We start from the raw sequence: 22,730 nt of genomic DNA, 5'->3' as shown, positions 1-22,730 counted from the left end.
CTCAAACTAAAATGTTACTTTTTACAAAGTTAATTATATGCTATTACTTGGTTCTGTCTGAAACTAAGATTCCCTTTGTATTTGCATTTGGTATTCTTTGTCAGTGCTTTTCCAAGTATGCCTAAAGAGACCATATAGAAGAAGTTTCATGCTCATATTTTTTGGTAATTACTATGTATTATATCCCCTTCTAGAAATTCCCAGTAAGTGCTAGCAGAGCAAAAGCTCTGAGTAGTTCTTCTGTAAAAAAAAATAGCACAGGGCGGGCCACGGTGGCTCAGCAGGCAGGAATACTTGCCTGCAATGCCAGAGGGCCCAGGTTCGATTCCCGGTGCCTGCCCATGTAAAAAAAAAAAAAAACACAAATTTTGTTTAACCCAACACATACCAACCTCATTTGAGCCTGGGACCATTTTTCCCATGTGCATAATATCAATTAATATAATCAGAGCACATTTGGGAAATTATATTCTACTTAGCGCTGAACTTAAATTAAATCAAATTATTAGTTTTATTGTTTGGGGAATAGATAATTCCTCAGGTATAGAAGCATTTCGAATTGTATACCTAAAAATTATTTTTTGTTCATCTTCTAATATTATAAGTGAAAATATTTTTACTTTCAATATAGATAAAAAAGAAAAGCATATGGAAGAATTTGAATATGTGCAATTTAATTGTTCAATAAATTTTTTTTTAATTTTAATTTATTCATTATCCTATCCCTGACAAAGATGGAAACTAAAATATAGTATTTTCGTTGCAGCTATTTTGCAAAAGTTCTTTATTGTCAGAACAAAAACAAAATGGAAAGAAGTGTTTTGCTTTTTTTTTTTAATGGACTTTAATTTTTGGAACAATTTTAGGTTTACAGAAACCCTCCCTTCCCACAGTTTTCTCTTAATATTAACATCTTACATCAGCGTGGCACATTTATTATTATCAGTGTACCAATAATAATACATTATTATTAAAAAATCTATGGTTTACCTCTGTGTGTATAGTTCTATGGTTTTGACAAATTTATAATGTCATGTATGTACTCTTGCAGTATCATATTGAGTAGTTTCACTGGTCTAAAATCTGCTGTGCTGCACCTATTCATCCCTCCTGCCTCTTCCACCTGCTCCCCAAACTCCTGGCAACCACTGATATTTTTATGTTTCTCTAGTTTTGCCTGTTCTGAATGTCATATAGTTGGAATCATATATCCTTTTCAGACTGGCTTCTTTTGTTTAGCAATATACCTTTAAAGCTCCTCCATGTCTTTTTTGTGGCTTCAAAGTTCTTTTTTTTTTTTTTTTAACTTTTTAAACTGTATAATATAACATATATACAAAGCAAAGAAAGAAAAAAGCAATAGTTTTCGATGTACTCTTCACCAAGTAAGTACAGGACAAATCCCGGAGTTTATCATGGGCTACCATACCATATCTCAGATTTTTCTTCCTAGTTGCTCCAAAACATTGGAGGCCAGAAGGAATATATATATTTTTATCATCACTTTTTTTGTGTGTGAAAATAATATATATACAAAAAAGCAATAAATTTCAAAGCATAGCACAATAATTAATTGTAGAACAGATTTCAAAGTTTGATATAGGTTACAATTCTGCAATTTTAGGTTTTTACTCCTAGCTGCTGTAAGATACAGGAGGCTAAAAGAAATATCAATTTAATGATTCAGCAGTCATACTGTTTGTTAAGCCCTACTTTCTCTGTATAACTTTACCATCACTTTTGATCTTTCTCCTACTCTTTAGGAGTATTTGGGCTATGCCTATTCTAACTTCATATTGGAAGGGCTGTCAGTAATAAGGGGTAGGAAGATGGAACTAGCTGATGTTCTGAAAAGGCAGGCTTTTCTAGGTTTCAGGACTTAACTGGTCCAGGGACCCATCTGGAGGTTGTACATTTCTGGAGAGTTACCCTAGTGCATGGAACCTTTGTAGACTCTTATATATTGCCCTAAGTGTTCTTTAGGATTGGCTGGAATGGTTTTGGTTGGGGATTGGCAAGTTAGGGTAGATAGTGATGTCTGACTGAAGTTTGCATACAGCAACCTCCAGAGTGGCCTCTTGACTATTTGAACTCTCTCAGCCACTGATGCCTTATTTGTTCATTTCTGTTTATTGCTGAATATATTGTATTTTATAGAGGTGTCTCAGTTTGTTTATCCATTCACCTATTAAAGAACATATTGGTTGCCTCCACTTTTTGGCCATTATGTATGAAACTGCTGTAAGCACTTGTGTATTGATTTTTGTGTAGGAAATATTTTTAAATAAAAGTTTAATTTTTTTCTAAAGAAAAAAATGCTTTGAACTCAGGCTATAAATAAATGGAGCCATCTTTTTATTTTTAGTTGAATTGATCAGTTTAATGAAATCCCCAAGTTATTCTGTCTTTATGAGAGTGATATGTATAAACGCATCATTTGAGATTAATTTTTTGAATTTGACTGAGGGAAGAGTGGCTCATTTCCTATTGTTCATGTAAACAGGAATCCTGAATTATAAAATCTCCATAGTGTGCTAGATAGGATTCATTAACATTGCAGTTAATGAAATCCATAGAAATAAAAGGCCAGTAAATTAGGAGGAATCCAATTTTATTCAAAGTTCCTGGTATTCTAAATATTATAACTATGTATTCAATAGGTTTATTAAAAGGGTTTTCACATTTCTGATTTCTCACTTCTTTGCTGTACTAATATGTTTTCTAGTCCCACAGTTGTACAGGAAATGATTAAAAGTTCATTTCTTCATCCTTAATTGCCCTTATTGTTCTGGTGTTTTGTGCTTAATCTGCATGTTGCCAGTAGAGAATATATAGTAGATTTCTGTATGTAAGTTCTGTCAGGGCCTTAGAAGCATTAGAAGCATTGGTTTAATTTAAATTCACTATTAATTGGGCAGAAGGACTTTACACTAGTCTTTCATCCTGAAGGTATCTCTTTGCTATGGATTTTGGATACTTTCCTTTCATGATCTGAAAACTGTCAACTAATTATACAGTAGGTATACTGATGACTAGAGGGTATTACTCCATGCTGTTTTCAGCATCTCTATTTTGCACATATTCTTAATTTAACTAAAGGTGGTGTTTTTTCCTATATTTTTAAAATCTTTTGCCTGATCCCTTTGTTTCTCATTACCTAGGACTTCAAAAGTGTCTCACATCTGACGAATGTTGAGTGGATTCCAATGTAGTGATTTAATTTATATATTTAAATTGTGTGTGAATGTTAATCACACAAAACGCAATTAGATATTTTGCGTAATGACTTTTCAGCAATAATAACCATTTAGACTCTTGTAAAGCCTACTTTTAAAATTTAATTCACAATTTTTAGGTTCAGTTCTGTGGCTGTGCTTTATTAGTATAACTAGATGGAATTTTTTTTCTTTGAAAGGATTTTTCCAATTAATTTGGTACTTAAATTTTTACAGTCTTGAAATGCTTTCATATCCCTTGCAATAATCCTGTATGCTCAGATTATTCGCCCTGTTTTACTGATTTGGAAACTGAGGCTTAAAGGCATTATTATATAATTTGTTCAAGATCATATCACTTAGTCAAGAAGCTGAATTGGAATTTAACCTAGCTTAGTCTTCTGATTTTAAATCCCATGCTCATGATGCAAATTTTTAAAAGACCAGTGCCTCGACATCTTGGGGGAAAAAAAGCATGGCAAATAATTTTAAGTACACTCCATGCAAAACCAAAGTCCTTTTTTGCCAGTCCTGCTTTTATACCTCAGGTACTGATAGCCTTCTTTCCCTTACTTAGTAAACACATGAATAGAAGGCAGACTTTCCTTTTTGGTAGCTTGCTGGTGTTCTCTTTTAATAAAAATAGAAGTAAATAGTTCCAAAATGAATGCCATTAAATTAGAGTTGCGGTTCCCTACATGGACTTCAAGATTTTAGCAGTTAACACAGAATGTAGAAACGTGAAATCATGACTTGTCTTTCCACATAGTCTTTTGAAGTGTATAAAAAGAAATGATAATGCTATTATTTTTAAGTTTTAAAATATTTGTTTAGTAAATGATCCTTTTTTTTTTTTAACTTTTTTATTGTATAGTATAACATATATACAAAGCAGAGAAATAAAAAAGCAATAGTTTTCAAAGCACTATTCAACAAAAAGTTTCAGGACAGATCCCAGAGTTTATCGTGGCCTACCATATGGTCCTCTCTGATGTTTCCTTCTAGCTGTGCCAGAATATAGGAGGCTAGAAGGCTTAAATATCCTTTTATCACCACAGTTGACTTTTTTCCTTTCTTTTTTTGTGAAAAATAACATATATACAAAAAAGCAATAAATTTCAAAGCACAGCACCACAATTAGTTGTAGAACATCTTTCAGAGTTTGACATGGGTTACAATTCTGCAATTTTAGCTTTTTACTTTTAGCTGCTCTAAGACGCTGAAGACTAAAAGAGATAACAATTTAATGATTCAGCAGTCATATTCATTTGTTATTCCTGTCTTCTCTGTATAACTCCACCATCACCTTGGATCTTTCTATCCCTCTCTTTAGGGGTGTTTGGGCTATGGTCATTCTAACTTTTTGATGTTTGACGCGTCTGTCACTGATTTGGGGAAGGGAGATGGAACTATCTGATGATGCTTTGGAAAGGCTGGGCCCTCTAGGTTTCAGGACTTATCTGGTCCAGTGACCCATCTGGAGATTGTAGGTTTCTGGAAAGTTACACTTGTGCATGGAACCCTTGTTATATATATATGTATGTATATATGTATATGTGTATTTTTTTAAATTTTATTTTTTTAAATATCAAAAAACACCTAACAAATGCAAACATTCCTACTTTGATAATTCTGTTCTACATATATGATCAGTAATTAACAGTATCATCACATAGTTGCATATTCATCACCATGATCATTTCTTGGAACATTTGCATCTATTCAGAAAAAGAAATAAAACGAAAACAGAAAAAAAATTTATACATACCATGCCCCTTACACCTCCCTTTCATTGATCATTAGCATTTCAAACTAAATTTATTTTAACATTTGTTCCCCCTATTATTTATTTTTGGAATCTTATGTATTGCCCTAAGTGTTCTTTAGGATTGACTGGAATGGTCCTGCTTGGGGTTATGGTAGGTAGCAATGCCTAACTGAAGCTTGCCGTATAGCAACTTTCACAGTAGTCTCTCGATTCTGTTTGAATCTGATACTTTATTAGCCACTGATACTTTATTAGTTACACTTCTTTTCCTCCTTTTGGTCAGGATGGAGTTGTTGATCCCGTGGTGCCAGGGCTGGGTTCATCCCTGGGAGTCATCTCCCATGTTGCCGGGGAGACTTTCACCCCTGGATATCATGTCCCATGTTCTAGTTTGCTAGCTGCTAGAATGCAATATACCAGAAACGGAACGGCTTTTAACAAGGGGAATTTAATGAGTTGCTAGTTTACAGTTCTAAGGCCAAGAAAATGTCCCAGTTAAAACAAGTCTATAGAAATGTCCAATCAAAGGCATACAGGGAAAGATACCTTGGTTCAAGAAGGCTGATGAAGTTTAGGGTTTCTCTGTCAAATGAGAAAGCACATGGTGAACACAGTCAGGGCTTCTCTCTCAGCTGGAAGGGCACATGACGAATACGGCGTCATCTGCTAGCTTCCTCTCCTGGCTTCCGGTTTCATGAAGCTCCCCGGGAGGCGTTTTCCTTCTTTGTCTCCAAAGGTCGCTGGCTGGTGGACTCTCTGCTTCGTAGTGTTGCTCTCTCTGAATCTCTCATTCTCCAAAATATTTCCTCTTTTATAGGACTCCAATAAACCAATCAAGACCCACCCAAATGGGTGGAGACATGTCGTCCCCTAATCCAGTTTAACAACCATTCTTGACTAAATCACATCATCCAGGGAGATGATCTCATTGCAGTTTCAAACAGTATTGAATAGAGATTATTCTACCTTTATGAAATGGGATTTATATTAAAACATGGCTTTTCTTAGGGGGCATGCTTCCTTTCAAACCAGCACGTCCCACATAGGGGAAAGGACCACATCTGAGCAACAAAAGAGGTCCTCCAAAAGTAACTCTTAGGCATACCTAGGTAGTCTAAGCTTCTCCACTACCTGCATAAGCTTCACAAGAGTAAAATCAAGATCAACTGCATGCTTACTGATTTGGGTATCCCTATAGTTTGACACAGTATCAGGGGATTTCCTTATGGTAAAGTTTAATAGTACCAAATATTTTCTCCCATCCCACAAGGGACTTTGCCAATACTTTTTGATTATCTGCTTAATATACTCTACGATGTATCCAGACATTACATTAAGCTATACAGGATATAAGGACCTCTTTCTTATTCTGGGCTCCCTGTGTTTCAGTTGTTCACATGAACTATACAGACAGGTTGAGTTAGATTATGTGCTACAGAAAATTTTGGTTCCAGACCAAATAAACCTTTCTTCCTTTGTTCTCAAAGAGTAAGTGTGGTCCTAAAATACAGACATTGTCTTCCTTACAATTGTGACCTGAATTACTTCAAGCCCAACCTGATCGGCTTCATTCTTATCTCTAAATATCAGGTTTTATATATACATATATATATATGTATAACAGCCTCTTGAAATCCAGAAATAATAATTGCCACTCTAATTAAATTAATAACTGGTCTTTTTTTAAAAAAAAGGTCTTTAGTATAACTTTCATCATTAGTTAATATTCATTAAGTAGTTTTACAAATATTAACTTAGGTCTGTTCTTGGCCTTCTACAGTTTTGTACTTCTCATGTCTCTAACAAGAGCCAAGACAATTTAACAGAGGAAGACACAGTTTCTATAATATAATTGCTTTAAAAGGTTACCTGGATAATACTGATCTGAAAGCAAATACAAATAAAGATTTTTGAGAAGAGTGTTTTTGTATTTGCAGAGGATGAACAAGATGTGAGGTCTGATAATAGACATTATATATGAAAAATGTTTTTTGTAGTTTTTTCTACATTTAAATAATTTGCTTTTGTTATTTAATATAATTTGTAGAGTAGTGATACAAATCTAAATTCTTGTTTGCCAAGGGAAGAAAGATCTTTTTTCAATTTATTGCAAAATAAACTTCTAGCAAAGAGGAATTTCTTTCTTCATAAATCCTGTTTGTGAAGTTTTACTATGGGATGCATATTGGAAGTAGAGGAAGGCTTGGAGAGGAATGATTAGGTTGAATGATTTTCTGTTTGTGGAAATGGCTGAAATTATTTAATGTTGCATAAGTTGCTTCAACATATATATATTTTTTCTTCTTTAAATCTTTATTTATAGTAAAAAGTACGGAGTTTTTACAGCAAGCTGCTTTAGAAGAATATGGTCCAGAACTTCATGTGGCTTTGAGAAGTCGAAGAGATGAATTGCACTATTTAAGGAAACTTACTGAACTACTTTTTCCTTATATTTTGCCTCCTAAAGCAACAGATTGCAGGTATAAATAGATTGGAAAATGTTGTAGCAATGTTTACAAACCATGCCATATATATATATATATTTCTATACCTGATTATAATTAGGAGTTCACTAAAGCTTGAGGTTATCTTAGGAATTGATTAGTTTTCCACTTAAACAAATATAATTTATCAAGTTTTGAAATACCAATTTAGTGAGGTGCTAGGTTTTTATGGTGTATTGTGTTGTATTACTTGGAATTTTCTCTTGAAAACTAACCTTAGAAAATCAAAGATAAATATGAATAAATTAATTTTATTTTTTAACACCATGCTTGTTTCTTGTTCCTGTTTTCACATGCACATTATGACTCACATGGTAGAAACACATTAAACAAATTATGCAGAGAAGGTTGGAGTTTAAGGTATCCATCTGGGAAGAATAATTAGGGGGCATCTTGTCTATTCTTGATTTTGGCATTCATGTTTATGTAATTCCCTAGTTAGCTCCTTAATCTTACTCTAATAATCTTTAATGGAGAAACCATTGCTTGTTTTTAGTGGTGTATTTTAAATATTATTTTCTTCTATGTCTTAGTATATTTTCAGTATTTTAATATGAAAATATTCTTTTGAAGAGATTAATTTATAATATACTAGTTTTAAGTATCAACTTGAAAATATATTAAATATTTTAAATACTTTCTCCTGCTGAGGAAATACTATTACTATTTTTCTCTTAAATAGTATTTTCTTTTAACAAAGTAGGGACTACAAGACCTTTGCAGAACCTAGGAATAAAAAAAGTGTTGTCTCTGGGTCAACAGTATTAGCATTACTTGAGAACTTGTTAGAAGCACTGAATCTTGAGTACCACCCGAAACCTACAAACACTGTATTTAACAAAATCATCAGATAATTCGTGTGTACTTGAAAGTTAAGAACTGCTGTAAGTTACTAAATATATACATTATTGTTTCTTTTTCCAGATGCTTGACATTACTTTTAAGAGAGATCCTGTCTGGTTCTGTGTTCCTTCCTTCTTTGGATTTCCTAGCTGATCCAGTAAGATTTTCTTTTTTTCCCTCACATGGGCAGGCACCAGGAATTGAACCTGGGTCTCTGGCGTGGCAGGCAAGAACTCTGCCACTGAGCCACCATGGCCCATCCTGATCCAATAAGATTTCCAAGAATAATTTATAAACATTTTAAATGCCAAAATTAGAATAGCTTTTCTTTGTACATTTTTACAAAGGTTGAGAATCTGCATTGTTGGTTTTTAAAAAGTTGTGTCTATGTAATATCTAAGTTTTGATGCTTACCACTGTCCTATTTGTTGCTTCATTTTTCTAGAAACTTTCATAATATGATAAATGTTTTTAGAATTCTGGAAGGACTATAGTAATAGAATCATTTTGATATATTTATTATTTTCCATTAGGATACTGTGAATCATCTGCTTATCATCTTCATAGATGATAGTCCAGTGAGTATTAAACATTTGTGAATGTATTTCAAATTGCATTGAATTTTAATTCATGTCTGTTAAATCAAGTGGGAATTTTACTGAATTGATTCTCTTTTTCAAAGCCTGAAAAAGCAACAGAACCGGCTTCCCCTTTGGTTCCATTCTTGCAGAAATTTGCAGAACCTAGAAATAAAAAGCCATCTGTAAGTAATTTCAGCAGTAACTTACATTGTTTTGTATATAAACAGTTTTTTGAAGTATTTATGTAGCCTTAACTTTATCTTTCTCCAATGTTGTATCAAGGTGCTGAAGTTGGAATTGAAGGAAATCAGAGAGCAACAAGATCTTTTATTTCGTTTTATGAACTTTCTGAAACAAGAAGGAGCAGTACATGTGTTGCAATTTTGTCTGACTGTGGGTGAGGCTTACTGTATACTTTACCAAAGTTATTTTGTAACTTTTAAACTTATTTGAATATTTAGATCAGATCCAGTGTTGTGGTAATCATCTATCATCTTACTTAATTTTGTTTACTAGATGTTCCAGGAGGACCTGTGCGCTTCTTCCAAGTGTCACTCCTTTCCAGATTGGAATATAATCTATTACTGACTTTAGTCAAATAAGCAGGACAAAAAAAAAAACCCCAAAGTTCAATATAATGAGAATATATTAAAGACTCCATCAGTAGCCAATATCAGTAGCATTCTATCACAGGTTTTTAAGGATTTTTCAATATAAACATGTTTTATTTTGCTTACAAGCTCTGTAACATCTCGTATTGTTGTATTTTTGATAAACTTTATGATTGTATGAAAAAATTAATTTTTTAATGTGCATTTTTTTTCTTTCCTGGTGCATGGTCTGGGAATTGAACTTGGGCCTCCCACATGGAAAGCAAGCATTCTACCACTGGCAATTTCTTTTTAAATTATAACAATTAAAAAATACTGAGATACAGTTTCCATCCATGAAGCACATGAAATGCAAATGCATAGTTTGATCAGTTTTAACAAATGTGTATATCTGTGTACCTACACCTTTATTAAGATTTAGAACATTTCCATTATTCTGCAGAGTTTTCTTAAGGATCTTCCCAAGCCAATCACCGCTCACCCCTACCACAGCAATCACTAGCTCAATTTCTCTTACCATATTAAGTCCGTTAAATTTCATTGTATAAGTGGAATCGCATTGTATGTATTCTTTTTTTTTTTTTTTATATTTTTTTTTTATTAATTAAAAAAAGAATTAACAAAACAATTAGAAATCATTCCAATCTACATGTACAATCAGTAATTCTTAATAACATCACATAGTTGCATATTCATCATTTCTTAGTACATTTGCATCGATTTAGAAAAAGAAATAAAAAGACAACAGAATAAGAATTAAAACAATAATAGAAAGAAAAAAAACAAAAAAAACAAAAACAAAAAACCTATACCTCACATGCAGCTTCATTCAGTGTTTTAACATAATTGCATTACAATTGGGTAGTATTGTGCTGTCCATTTCTGAGTTTTTATATCCAGTCCCGTTGTACAGTCTGTATCCCTTCATCTCCAATTATCCCTTCTCTTTTTTTTTTTTTTTTTAATTAACGGAAAAAAAGAAATTAACCCAACATTTAGAGATCATACCATTCTACACATGAAATCATTAATTCTTAACATCATCACATAGCTGCATGATCATCATTTCTTAGTACATTTGCATTGGTTTAGAAGAACTAGCAACATAACCAAAAAAGATATAGAATGTTAATATAGAGAAAAAAATAAAAGTAATAATAGTAAAATCAAACAAAACAACACAAAACAAAACAAAAACCTATAGCTCAGATGCAGCTTCATTCAGTGTTTTAACATGATTACTTTACAATTAGGTATTATTGTGCTGTCCATTTTTGAGTTTTTGTATCTAGTCCTGTTGCACAGTCTGTATCCCTTCAGCTTCAATTACCCATTGTCTTACCCTGTTTCTAACTCCTGCTGAACTCTGTTACCAATGACATATTTCAAGTTTATTCTCGAATGTCCGTTCACATCAGTGGGACCATACAGTATTTGTCCTTTAGTTTTTGGCTGGATTCACTCAGCATAATATTCTCTAGGTCCATCCATGTTATTACATGGTTCATAAGTTTATCTTGTCTTAAAGCTGCATAATATTCCATCGTATGTATATACCACAGTTTGTTTAGCCACTCTTCTGTTGATGGAGATTTTGGCTGTTTCCATCTCTTTGCAATTGTAAATAATGCTGCTATAAACATTGGTGTGCAAATGTCCGTTTGTGTCTTTGCCCTTAAGTCCTTTGAGTAGATACCTAGCAATGGTATTGCTGGGTCGTATGGCAATTCTATATTCAGCTTTTTGAGGAACCGCCAAACTGCCTTCCACAGTGGTTGCACCCTTTGACATTCCCACCAACAGTGGATAAGTGTGCCTCTTTCTCCGCATCCTCTCCAGCACTTGTCATTTTCTGTTTTGTTGATAATGGCCATTCTGGTGGGTGTGAGATGATATCTCATTGTGGTTTTGATTTGCATTTCTCTAATGGCCAGGGACATTGAGCATCTCTTCATGTGCCTCTTGGCCATCCGTATTTCCTCTTCTGAGAGGTGTCTGTTCAAGTCTTTTTCCCATTTTGTAATTGGGTTGGCTGTCTTTTTGTTGTTGAGATGAACAATCTCTTTATAAATTCTGGATACTAGACCTTTATCTGATATATCATTTCCAAATATTGTCTCCCATTGTGAAGGCTGTCTTTCTACTTTCTTGATGAAGTTCTTTGATGCACAAAAGTGTTTAATTTTGAGGAGTTCCCATTTATTTATTTCCTTCTTCAGTGCTCTTGCTTTAGGTTTAAGGTCCATAAAACCGCCTCCAGTTGTAAGATCCATAAGATATCTCCCAACATTTTCCTCTAACTGTTTTATGGTCTTAGACCTAATGTTTAGATCTTTGATCCATTTTGAGTTAACTTTTGTATAGGGTGTGAGAGATGGGTCTTCTTTCATTCTTTTGCATATGGATATCCAGTTCTCTAGGCACCATTTATTGAAGAGACTGCTCTGTCCCAGGTGAGTTGGCTTGACTGCCTTATCAAAGATCAAATGTCCATAGATGAGAGGGTCTATATCTGAGCACTCTATTCGATTCCATTGGTCGATATATCTATCTTTATGCCAATACCATGCTGTTTTGACCACTGTGGCTTCATAATATGCCTTAAAGTCAGGCAGCGCGAGACCACCAGCTTCGTTTTTTTTCCTCAAGATGTTTTTAGCAATTCGGGGCACCCTGCCCTTCCAGATAAATTTGCTTATTGGTTTTTCTATTTCTGAAAAATAAGCTGTTGGGATTTTGATTGGTATTGCATTGAATCTGTAAATCAATTTAGGTAGGATTGACATCTTAACTATATTTAGTCTTCCAATCCATGAACACGGTATGCCCTTCCATCTATTTAGGTCTTCTGTGATTTCTTTTAGCAGTTTTTTGTAGTTTTCTTTATATAGGTTTTTTGTCTCTTTAGTTAAATTTATTCCTAGGTATTTTATTCTTTTAGTTGCAATTGTAAATGGGATTCGTTTCTTGATTTCCCCCTCAGCTTGTTCATTACTAGTGTATAGAAATGCTACAGATTTTTGAATGTTGATCTTGTAACCTGCTACTTTGCTGTACTCATTTATTAGCTCTAGTAGTTTTGTTGTGGATTTTTCCAGGTTTTCGACGTATAGTATCATATCGTCTGCAAACAGTGATAGTTTTACTTCTTCCTTTCCAATTTTGATGCCTTGTATTTCTTTTTCTTGTCTAATTGCTCTGGCTAGAACCTCCAACACAATGTTGAATAACAGTGGTGATAGTGGACATCCTTGTCTTGTTCCTGATCTTAGGGGGAAAGTTTTCAATTTTTCCCCATTGAGGATGATATTAGCTGTGGGTTTTTCATATATTCCCTCTATCATTTTAAGGAAGTTCCCTTGTATTCCTATCTTTTGAAGTGTTTTCAACAGGAAAGGATGTTGAATCTTGTCGAATGCCTTCTCTGCATCAATTGAGATGATCATGTGATTTTTCTGCTTTGATTTGTTGATATGGTGTATTACATTAATTGATTTTCTTATGTTGAACCATCCTTGCATACCTGGGATGAATCCTACTTGGTCATGATGTATAATTCTTTTAATGTGCTGTTGGATACGATTTGCTAAAATTTTATTGAGGATTTTTGCATCTGTATTCATTAGAGAGATTGGTCTGTAGTTTTCTTTTTTTGTAATATCTTTGCCTGGTTTTGGTATGAGGGTGATGTTGGCTTCATAGAATGAATTAGGTAGTTTTCCCTCCACTTCGATTTTTTTGAAGAGTTTGAAGAGAATTGGTACTAATTCTTTCTGGAACGTTTGGTAGAATTCACATGTGAAGCCATCTGGTCCTGGACTTTTCTTTTTAGGAAGCTTTTGAATGACTAATTCAATTTCTTTACTTGCGATTGGTTTGTTGAGGTCATCTATGTCTTCTTGAGTCAAAGTTGGTTGTTCATGTCTTTCCAGGAACCCGTCCATTTCCTCTAAATTGTTGTATTTATTAGCGTAAAGTTGTTCATAGTATCCTGTTATTACCTCCTTTATTTCTGTGAGGTCAGTAGTTATGTCTCCTCTTCCATTTCTGATCTTATTTATTTGCATCCTCTCTCTTCTTCTTTTTGTCAATCTTGCTAAGGGCCCATCAATCTTATTGATTTTCTCATAGAACCAACTTCTGGCCTTATTGATTTTCTCTATTGTTTTCATGTTTTCAATTTCATTTATTTGTGCTCTAATCTTTGTTATTTCTTTCCTTTTGCTTGCTTTGGGGTTAGCTTGCTGTTCTTTCTCCAGTTCTTCCAAATGGATAGTTAATTCCTGAATTTTTGCCTTTTCTTCTTTTCTGATATAGGCATTTAGAGCAATAAATTTCCCTCTTAGCACTGCCTTTGCTGCGTCCCATAAGTTTTGATATGTTGTGTTTTCATTTTCATTCGCCTCGAGGTATTTGCTAATTTCTCTTGCAATTTCTTCTTTGACCCAGTCGTTGTTTAGGAGTGTGTTGTTGAGCCTCCACGTATTTGTGAATTTTCTGGCACTCTGTCTATTATTGATTTCCAACATCATTCCTTTATGGTCCGAGAAAGTGTTGTGTAAGATTTCAATCTTTTTAAATTTGTTAAGACTTGCTTTGTGACCCAGCATATGGTCTATCTTTGAGAATGATCCATGAGCACTTGAGAAAAAGGTGTATCCTGCTGTTGTGGGATGTAATGTCCTATAAATGTCTATTAAGTCTAGTTCATTTATAGTAATATTCAGATTTTCTATTTCTTTGTTGATCCTCTGTCTAGATGTTCTGTCCCTTGATGAGAGTGGTGAGTTGAAGTCTCCAACTATTATGGTATATGAGTCTATTTCCCTTTTCAATGTTTGCAGTATATTCCTCACGTATTTTGGGGCATTCTGATTCGGTGCGTAAATATTTATGATTGTTATGTCTTCTTGTTTAATTGTTCCTTTTATTAGTATATAGTGTCCTTCTTTGTCTCTTTTAACTGTTTTACATTTGAAGTCTAATTTGTTGGATATTAGTATAGCCACTCCTGCTCTTTTCTGGTTGTTATTTGCATGAAATATCTTTTCCCAACCTTTCACTTTCAACCTATGTTTATCTTTGGGTCTAAGATGTGTTTCCTGTAGACAGCATATAGAAGGATCCTGTTTTTTAATCCATTCTGCCAATCTATGTCTTTTGATTGGGGAATTCAGTCCATTGACATTTAGTGTTATTACTGTTTGGATAATATTTTCCTCTAACATTTTGCCTTTTGTATTATATATATCATATCTGATTTTCCTTCTTTCTACACTCTTTTCCATATCTCTCTCTTCTGTCTTTTTGTATCTGACTCTAGTGCTCCCTTTAGTATTTCTTGCAGAGCTGGTCTCTTGGTCACAAATTCTTTCAGTGACTTTTTGTCTGAGAATGTTTTAATTTCTCCCTCATTTTTGAAGGATAATTTTGCTGGATATAGGAGTCTTGGTTGGCAGTTTTTCTGTTTTAGTATTTTAAATATATCATCCCACTGTCTTCTAGCTTCCATGGTTTCTGCTGAGAAATCTACACAAAGTCTTATTGGGTTTCCCTTGTATGTAATGGATTGTTTTTCTCTTGCTGCTTTCAAGATCTTCTCTTTCTCTTTGACCTCTGACATTCTAACTAGTAAGTGTCTTGGAGAACGCCTATTTGGGTCTAATCTCTTTGGGGTGCGCTGCACTTCTTGGATCTGTAATTTTAGGTCTTTCATAAGAGTTGGGAAATTTTCAGTGATAATTTCTTCCATTAGTTTTTCTCCTCCTTTTCCCTTCTCTTCTCCTTCTGGGACACCCACAACACGTATATTTGTGCGGTTCATATTGTCCTTGAGTTCCCTGATACCCTGTTCAAATTTTTCCATTCTTTTCCCTATAGTTTCTGTTTCTTTTTGGAATTCAGATGTTCCATCCTCCAAATCACTAATTCTATCTTCTGTCTCTTTAAATCTATCATTGTAGCTATCCATTATTTTTTCTATGTTTGCTACTTTATCCTTCACTTCCATAAGTTCTGCGATTTGTTTTTTCAGTTTTTCTATTTCTTCTTTATGTTCAGCCCATGTCCTCTTCATGTCCTCCCTCAATTTATCGATTTCATTTTTGAAGAGGTTTTCCATTTCTGTTCGTATATTCAGCATTAGTTGTCTCAGCTCTTGTGTCTCATTTGAGCTATTGGTTTGTTCCTTTGACTGAGCCATATTCTCAATCTTTTGAGCGTGGACAGTTATCTTCTGCTGCTGGCGTCTGGGCATTTATTCAGATTTCTCTTGGTGTTGGACCCAGCAAGGTTGTAATATTTTTCTGTGAAATCTCTGGGTTCTGTTTTTCTTATCCTGCCCAGTAGGTGGCGCTCGTGGCACCCGTTTGTCTGCGGGTCCCACCAGTAAAAGGTGCTGTGGGACCTTAAACTTTGGAAAACTCTCGCCGTCCTGGGGGTTCGCTAGCCGAAACGGCTTGAGCCGGCCCGGGGTCCGAACGCAGGGAGGGTTGCTGGTCGCCGCAGCCAGGGAAAGAGCCCGTCCGAATTTCCTAGTCAGCCCTGGGCAACAAGCGTGGCGGGAGGGCGCCAGCAGCAGCGGCCCGCCCGAGAGAGTGCACGTTCCCCGGGAGTCACGGGTTTGGAAGGGGCCTCCCCCACCCGTCACCGTTCTCCGCGGCCTGGGGGTTTCCGATCCAATTCTCTCAGTTGGTCCGGGGGCTGCGCGTGGTGTGGGCGCCAGCCGTCTTTGTTTCAGGGGACCGCCTCTCCAATTCTCCCAGCCGGCCCGGGAAGGGGGAAGGGAGTAACTCCGGCCGCTTGCCACCCCGCCCGGTAAGGCCCGCGCGCCTCGGCGATCTCACCCGAGCTGCTTCTCTCAGCCAGCCAGCCGTTCCAGGATGGGGTACGCTGTCTTTTTTATCTCTGTTGTGGCTTTGGGCGCTTTCTGTATCGTTTCTACTCCCCTAGTAGGTGTCCTGGAGAAGAAACTAAGATCCGCGCGTCTTACTAAGCCGCCATCTTCCAGGAAGTCCTGTATGTATTCTTGTACCTGACTTCATTCTCTCAGGATAGTGCTTTTTTATGATTCATCCATATTGTTATATGGATCAGTAGTTCTTTGTGTTTGCTGAATAGTATTTCATTGTATTGACATACTACAGTTTGTTTATCCATTCTCCTTGTAGAGAGATATATGGACTGCTTCCACTTTTGGGCTTTTCGAAATAATGCAGCTATGAACATACTTGTACAGAGTTTTCTGTGGGTATGTGTAATAACTGGGTGTGGAATTGCAAGGTTATTGGGTAGATATATCTTTAATTTTATAAGAAACCTGCCAAATTAATTTCCAAAGTGGGTGTACCATTTTATACTCCTACCAGTGTGTGAGTTCTCGTTGTTCCATATCTTCACCAAAATTTGTCTGTCTTTTTAATTTTAGCCATTCTAGTGAATATGTGGTACTATCTCATTGTAGTTTTAATTTGCATTTTCTAATGAGTAATAATGTTGAAACTCTGTTGTGTTTATTTACCACTAGAATGTCTTCTTATGAAAGTGTTTTGGTTTGAGAAAGCTGCTAGAATGTACTATACTACAAATGGATTGGCTTTTTTACAGGAGATTTATTTGGTTACAAATTGACAGTTTTAGGGCCACGAAAATGTTTAAATTAGCAAGAGGATATTTTCACTTAGAAAAGGTTGATTGCATTCTTTTTTTTTTTTTTTTTTTAAATGTGGAAGGCACATGGTGATGTTTGCCCTCCTATCCAGAGTTGGTTTTAAAATGGCTTTTTTTAGTTCTTGTAGGTCCTTTTGGCTTTTGCTGGGGTGTTGTATTTTTTGTTTGTTTGTTTTTTTGTTTAGCGTTTTTTGCTTAGCTTTATCTTTCTGGTTTCTGTGTCAGCCCTGAGTTTTCTCTGTGTTTTTTTGTCTGTTATTTTTGTCATAGAGGATTGTAGTAAAAGGATTAAAACCAACCTTGTTTTGACTGGGTTGCATCTCCATGGAAACAACCTAACTGAAAGATCCCACCCACAATACATCTGTACCCACAAGATTAGCTTAGAAGAATGTGGCATTTCTGGGATACATAATGGTTTCAAACCAGCACATTCCACAAATTTATAAAAGTGTCTCATGTAACTGTGAGAATCTAGAGTCCAAAATCTGTAGGGCAGACTGTGAAGCTGACGATTCCAATGGAGGGTCTGGACAAACTCCGTAGGAGAGGTTTTCTGGCCAAAGCAGGAAGAGAGCCTGTCTCTTCTGAATCCTCCTTAAAAGGCTTCCAGCGATTAGATTAAGCATCAGTCATTGCAGAAGACACTCCCCTTGGCTGATTACAGATGGAGTCAGCTGTGGATGTAGCCAATGTGGTCATGATTTAATTCTATGAAATGGCCTTGTTCTAGTTTGCTAGCTTCCGGAATGCAACAAATCAGAAACAGAATGGCCTTTACAAAGGGGAATTTAATTGGTTACAGTTCTAAGGCTGAGAAAATGTACCAATTAAAACAAGTCTATAGACATGTCCAATCAAAGGCATCCATCCAGGGAAAGATACCTTGGTTCAAAAAGGCTGATGAAGTTCAGGGTTTCTCTTTCAAGTGAGAAGGCATGTGGTGAACACAGGGCTTCTCTCTCAGCTGGAAGGGCACATGGCAGTATGGCACATGGTGAATACGGCATCATCTGCTAGCTTTCTCTACTGGCTGCCTGTTTCATGAAGCTTCCCAGGAGGCGTTTTCCTTCTTCGTCTCCAAAGTTTGCTGGCTCGTGGACTCTCTGCTTCATGGTGCTGCAGCATTCTCTGCTCTCTCCAAATCTCTCTCATTCTCCAAAATGTTTCCTCTTTTATACCACTCCAGAAACTAATCAAGATCCACCCAAATGGGTGGAGACATGTTGTCACCTAACCCAGTTTAACAACCACTCTTGATTAAATCACATCTCCAGGGACATGATCTGATTACAGTTTCGAAAATACAGTATTGAATAGGAATTTATTTTGCCTCTATGAGATGGGATTTAGATTAAAACATGGCTTTTTAGGGGACAAACATCCTTTCAAACCAGCACAGTCCTCATAGCAAAAGAGAGGCCTGCGCTTGCCCAACCAGACAAATATGTACCACCACCTGGCCAAGTTGACATATGAACCTGACCATGACACTATCCTGTTTCTATCTCCTAATAATCTGTGTTCCTAACTGCAATTCTCCAAGTTCAGTCATTGATGTTAGTACACATCAGTGAGACATACAGTTTTTGTCTTTTTGTTTCTGGCTAATTTCACTCAGTAATGTCCTCAAGGTCCATCCATGTTGTTACATGCCTTGTGACTTTATTTTGTCTTACAGCTGCGTAGTATTCCATCATATGTATATACCACAGCTTGTTCAGCCACTCATCTGTTGATGGGCATTTAGGCTGTTTCCATCTCTTGGCAATTTTAAATAATGCTGCTCTAAACATTGGTGTGCAAAGGTCTGTTTGTTTCCTCTACCTCATGTCCTCTGAATAGATGCCTAGCAATGGTATTGCTGGATCATATGGCAGTTCTATACTTAGCTTCCTGAGAAACTGCCAAACTGCCTTCCACAGCGTTTGTACCATTTTATATTCCCACCAACAGTGGATAAGTGTCCGTCTTTCTCCACATCCTCTCCAGCACTAGTCTTAACATTTTTTTTATTGTGAAAAATAACATATACAAAAAAGCAATAAACTTCCAGGTACATTTTAACAAGTAGTTATACCAGAGATTTTAAAGCTTCAGAAGGGTTACAATTCCATGGTTTTTCATTTTTTCTTGTAGCTACTCCAAGACACTGGAGATCAAAAGAAATATCAGTATATTGATTCAGCAGTCATATTTATTTGTTAAATCTTATGTTCTCTCTCTTTTTTTCTTCTCTTGTGAAAAATAACATATACAAAACAATAAATTTCAGAATATACCGCAACAATGAGTTGTAGAACAGATTTCAGAGTTTGGTATGGGTTACAGTTCCACAGTTTTAGGTTTTTCTTTCTAGTTCCTCTAAGGTACTGGAGACTAAAAGAGATATCAGTATACTGATTCAGCACTCATACTCATTTGTTAAACCCAATCTTCTATGTTGAACTCCACCATCAGTTTTGATCTATCTCTTGTTCTTTAGGGGTATTTGGGCTATGGCCATTCTTACTTTTTTCATGTTGGAAGTGGCTGTCAATAATATGGGATAGGGAGATGGAATTAGTTGATATTCTGGAAAGGTTGGCCCCTCTGCATGTCAGGACTTATCTGGTCCAGGGACCCATTGAGGTTGTAGGCTTTTGGAAAGTTACCCTAGTACATGGAACTTTTGTAGAATCTTAAAATGACCTAGGTTTGGTAGGGATGGTTTTGGTTGGGGTTTGGCAAGTTAAGTCTAACTGAAGTTTGCGTAAGAGTGATCTCCAGAGTACCTCTTAACACTGTTTGAACTCTTTCAGCCACTGATACCTTATTTGTTACATATCTTTTCCCTTTTTTGGTCAGGATGGCATTGTTGATCCCATGGTGCCAGGGGGAATCCTTGCTTTTTCTGAAATGGCTGACTGGTTCCAAGTTTGGCTAAATTCTCACATGCGGCACTATTCTCTGGGGTCTCACTTCCTGGAAGCCCAGAATTGTCCAGACCATCAATATCTGGTTTTTGTTTTTGTTTTTTGTACCCAAGAGTTCAGTTTTCAGCTGATTCCTCTCATGTCACATTTTACTATAAGTGGCAAGGAGAAGCTAGGCTGTGTTTCCTAAATTTAGTTTTGAAATCTCTTCAGCTGAGTATCACAGCTTGTCACTTTCAGATTCTATCTTCCATCCAACACCATGACTCAATTTTGCCAAATTGTCTGCCACTTTAAAACAAAGGTTGCCTTTCTCAACGACATATTCATCATTTCTGCTTAAGGCCTCATTGCAAGCATTTTTAGAGTTCATATTTCTACCAGCAGTCTCTTCAAAGCAAATCTAGGCTTTCTTTAGAATTTTCCGCTTATCCCTTTAAAAAGCTGTTCCAGGGTATTTATTTGCATTCCGCAGTACCCTACTCTTGCAAATCTATTTCAGTTTGCTAAAACTGCTAGTTGCAATATACCAGAAATGGATTGGCTTTTATAAAGGGCAGTCATTTGGGTATACATTTACAGCTCTAAGGCCATGAAAATGTTTAAATTAGGATATCAACAAGAGGGTGCTTTCATTAAGTCAGGTCACTTGTGTCCAAGACTTCTCTGTCACTTGAGAAGGCATGCGGTGACATCTGCTGGCCCTTCTCTCCTGTGTTGGTTTTTTAAATGGCTGTCTCAGCTCTTATGAATACTTCTGGCCTCTGCTGGGGTATTTTCTTTCTTTCTTATTCATCTTTTCTTTGGTTTTATCTTTCCACTCTCTGTGTCGACTCTGAGTTTTCTCTATGTTTTTAGCCTTTTATTTTCTTCATAGAGGACTCTAGTCAAAAGATTAATACCCACCTTGAACTGGGTGGATTACATCTCCAGGGGAGCAACCTCATCAAAAAGTCCCACCCACAGTAGATCTGCACCCACAAGATTAAATTTAAAAATCATGGTTTTTCTGAAGTATAAACCAGCATAGAAAGTGTTTAAATCTTCTGTGTATTTTTTTTTTTAACTTTTTATTGTAGAATATAACATATATACAAAGCAAAGAAGAAAAAAAAAGCAATAGTTTTCAAAGCACTCTTCAATAAGTAGTTACAGGACAGATCCCAGAGTTTGTCCTGGACTGCCATATGATCCTCTCAGATTTTTCCTTCTAGCTGCTCCAGAATATAGGAGACTGGAAGGCATAAATATTTTCTTATTATCAACTTTTTTGTGAAAAATAATGTCATGGTTAGGGACAGGTGTCAACTTGGCCAAGTTGTGGTACCTGTTTATCTGATTGGGCAAGCGCTGGCCTGTCTGTTGCAATGAGGACATTTCATAGGATTAGGTCATGATCATGTCAGCTACATCCACAGCTGATTCCATTTGTAATCAGCCAAAGGGGAGTGTCTTCTGCAATTAGTGATGCTAAATGTAATCATGGGAACCCTTTTAAGGAGGACTCAGAGGAGACAGGTTCCATTCCTGCTTTGGTTGGTGAGCCTCTCCTTGGAGTTCATCCAGGCCATCCATCGGAGTCATCGGCTTCTCAGCCTGCCCTGTGGATTTTGGACTCTGCGTTCCTACGGTCACGTGAGACACTTTCATAAATTTTATATTTGCAAGTGTTGCCTATTGATTCTGTTTCTCTAGAAAACCCTAACTAATACAAGTAACATATATAAAAAAAGCAATAAATTTCAACAGACAGTACCGCAGTTAGTTGTAGAACATATTTCTGAGTTTGGCATGGGTTACAGTTCTGTAATTTTAGGTTTTTATTTCTAGCTGCTCTATGATACTGGAGACTAAAAGAGATACCAGTTTAATGATTCAGCAGTCATACTCATTTGTTAAATCCTATCTCTGTATAGCTCTACCATCATCTTTGATCTATCTGTCCCTCTCTTTTGGGGTATTTGGGCTATGACCAGTCTAACTTTTTCATGTTGGAAAGGGCTATCAATAATATGGGGTAGGGAGATGGGGTAGGAAGAACTATCTGATGTTCTGAACCTGGGCCCTGTAGGTTTCAGGACTTATCTGGTCCAGGGTCCCTTCTGGAGGTTGTAGGTTTCTGGGAAGTTACCCTAGTGTTTGGAACCTCTGTAGAATCTTACGTATTGCCCTAGGTGTTCTTTAGGATTGGCTGGAATGGTTTTGGTTGGAGTTTGACAAGTTATGCTAGGTAGCAATGTGTAAACTTACTTCGGTCAGAATGAATTCCGGAGTAGCCTCTCAACTACATTTGAACTCTTAGCTATGGATACTTTATTTTCTTAATCTGTCTCGTTAGGGGTTGATCAATTTTATTAATATTTTTTACTTTGGTTAAATTTTATGCTCTCAGTTTTAGTATTTTCTTTCTTCTAATTAGACTTTAATTTGCACTTCTTTCTTAAGGTGAAAGCCTAGGTTATTTGTACGTAATTTGGTACAACTATGTCTTCTTTTGTAATATAGGCATTTAAAGCTGTAAATTTTTCTGTATGTATTGCTTTAGCTGAATTTCAAATTTTTTGTTGTGTTCTATTTTTAATTTTCACTTAGTTTGAAATATTTAAAAATTCCCTTCTTGCTTAT

At 36.0% G+C, this 22,730-nt stretch overlaps 1 protein-coding gene across 4 annotated transcripts in view; it reads left to right on the top strand.

Moving 5' to 3' along the window:
- Nucleotides 1-22,730, top strand: part of SNX14 (sorting nexin 14) — a 136,077-nt gene that overhangs the window by 65,214 nt on the left and 48,133 nt on the right. For all 4 annotated transcript variants that reach the window (XM_077162358.1, XM_077162357.1, XM_077162360.1 and 1 more), the window contains exons 8-12: nucleotides 7,307-7,463; nucleotides 8,412-8,487; nucleotides 8,864-8,908; nucleotides 9,013-9,093; nucleotides 9,194-9,308. In XM_077162358.1, coding sequence (XP_077018473.1) covers nucleotides 7,307-7,463; nucleotides 8,412-8,487; nucleotides 8,864-8,908; nucleotides 9,013-9,093; nucleotides 9,194-9,308 — 474 coding nt within the window. The remainder of the gene's footprint in view (nucleotides 1-7,306; nucleotides 7,464-8,411; nucleotides 8,488-8,863; nucleotides 8,909-9,012; nucleotides 9,094-9,193; nucleotides 9,309-22,730) is intronic.

The sequence above is a fragment of the Tamandua tetradactyla genome, chromosome 5 (genome assembly GCF_023851605.1).
Source record: "Tamandua tetradactyla isolate mTamTet1 chromosome 5, mTamTet1.pri, whole genome shotgun sequence".
Taxonomy (NCBI): domain Eukaryota; kingdom Metazoa; phylum Chordata; class Mammalia; order Pilosa; family Myrmecophagidae; genus Tamandua; species Tamandua tetradactyla.
This window is presented reverse-complemented; position numbering and strand designations above follow the sequence as displayed.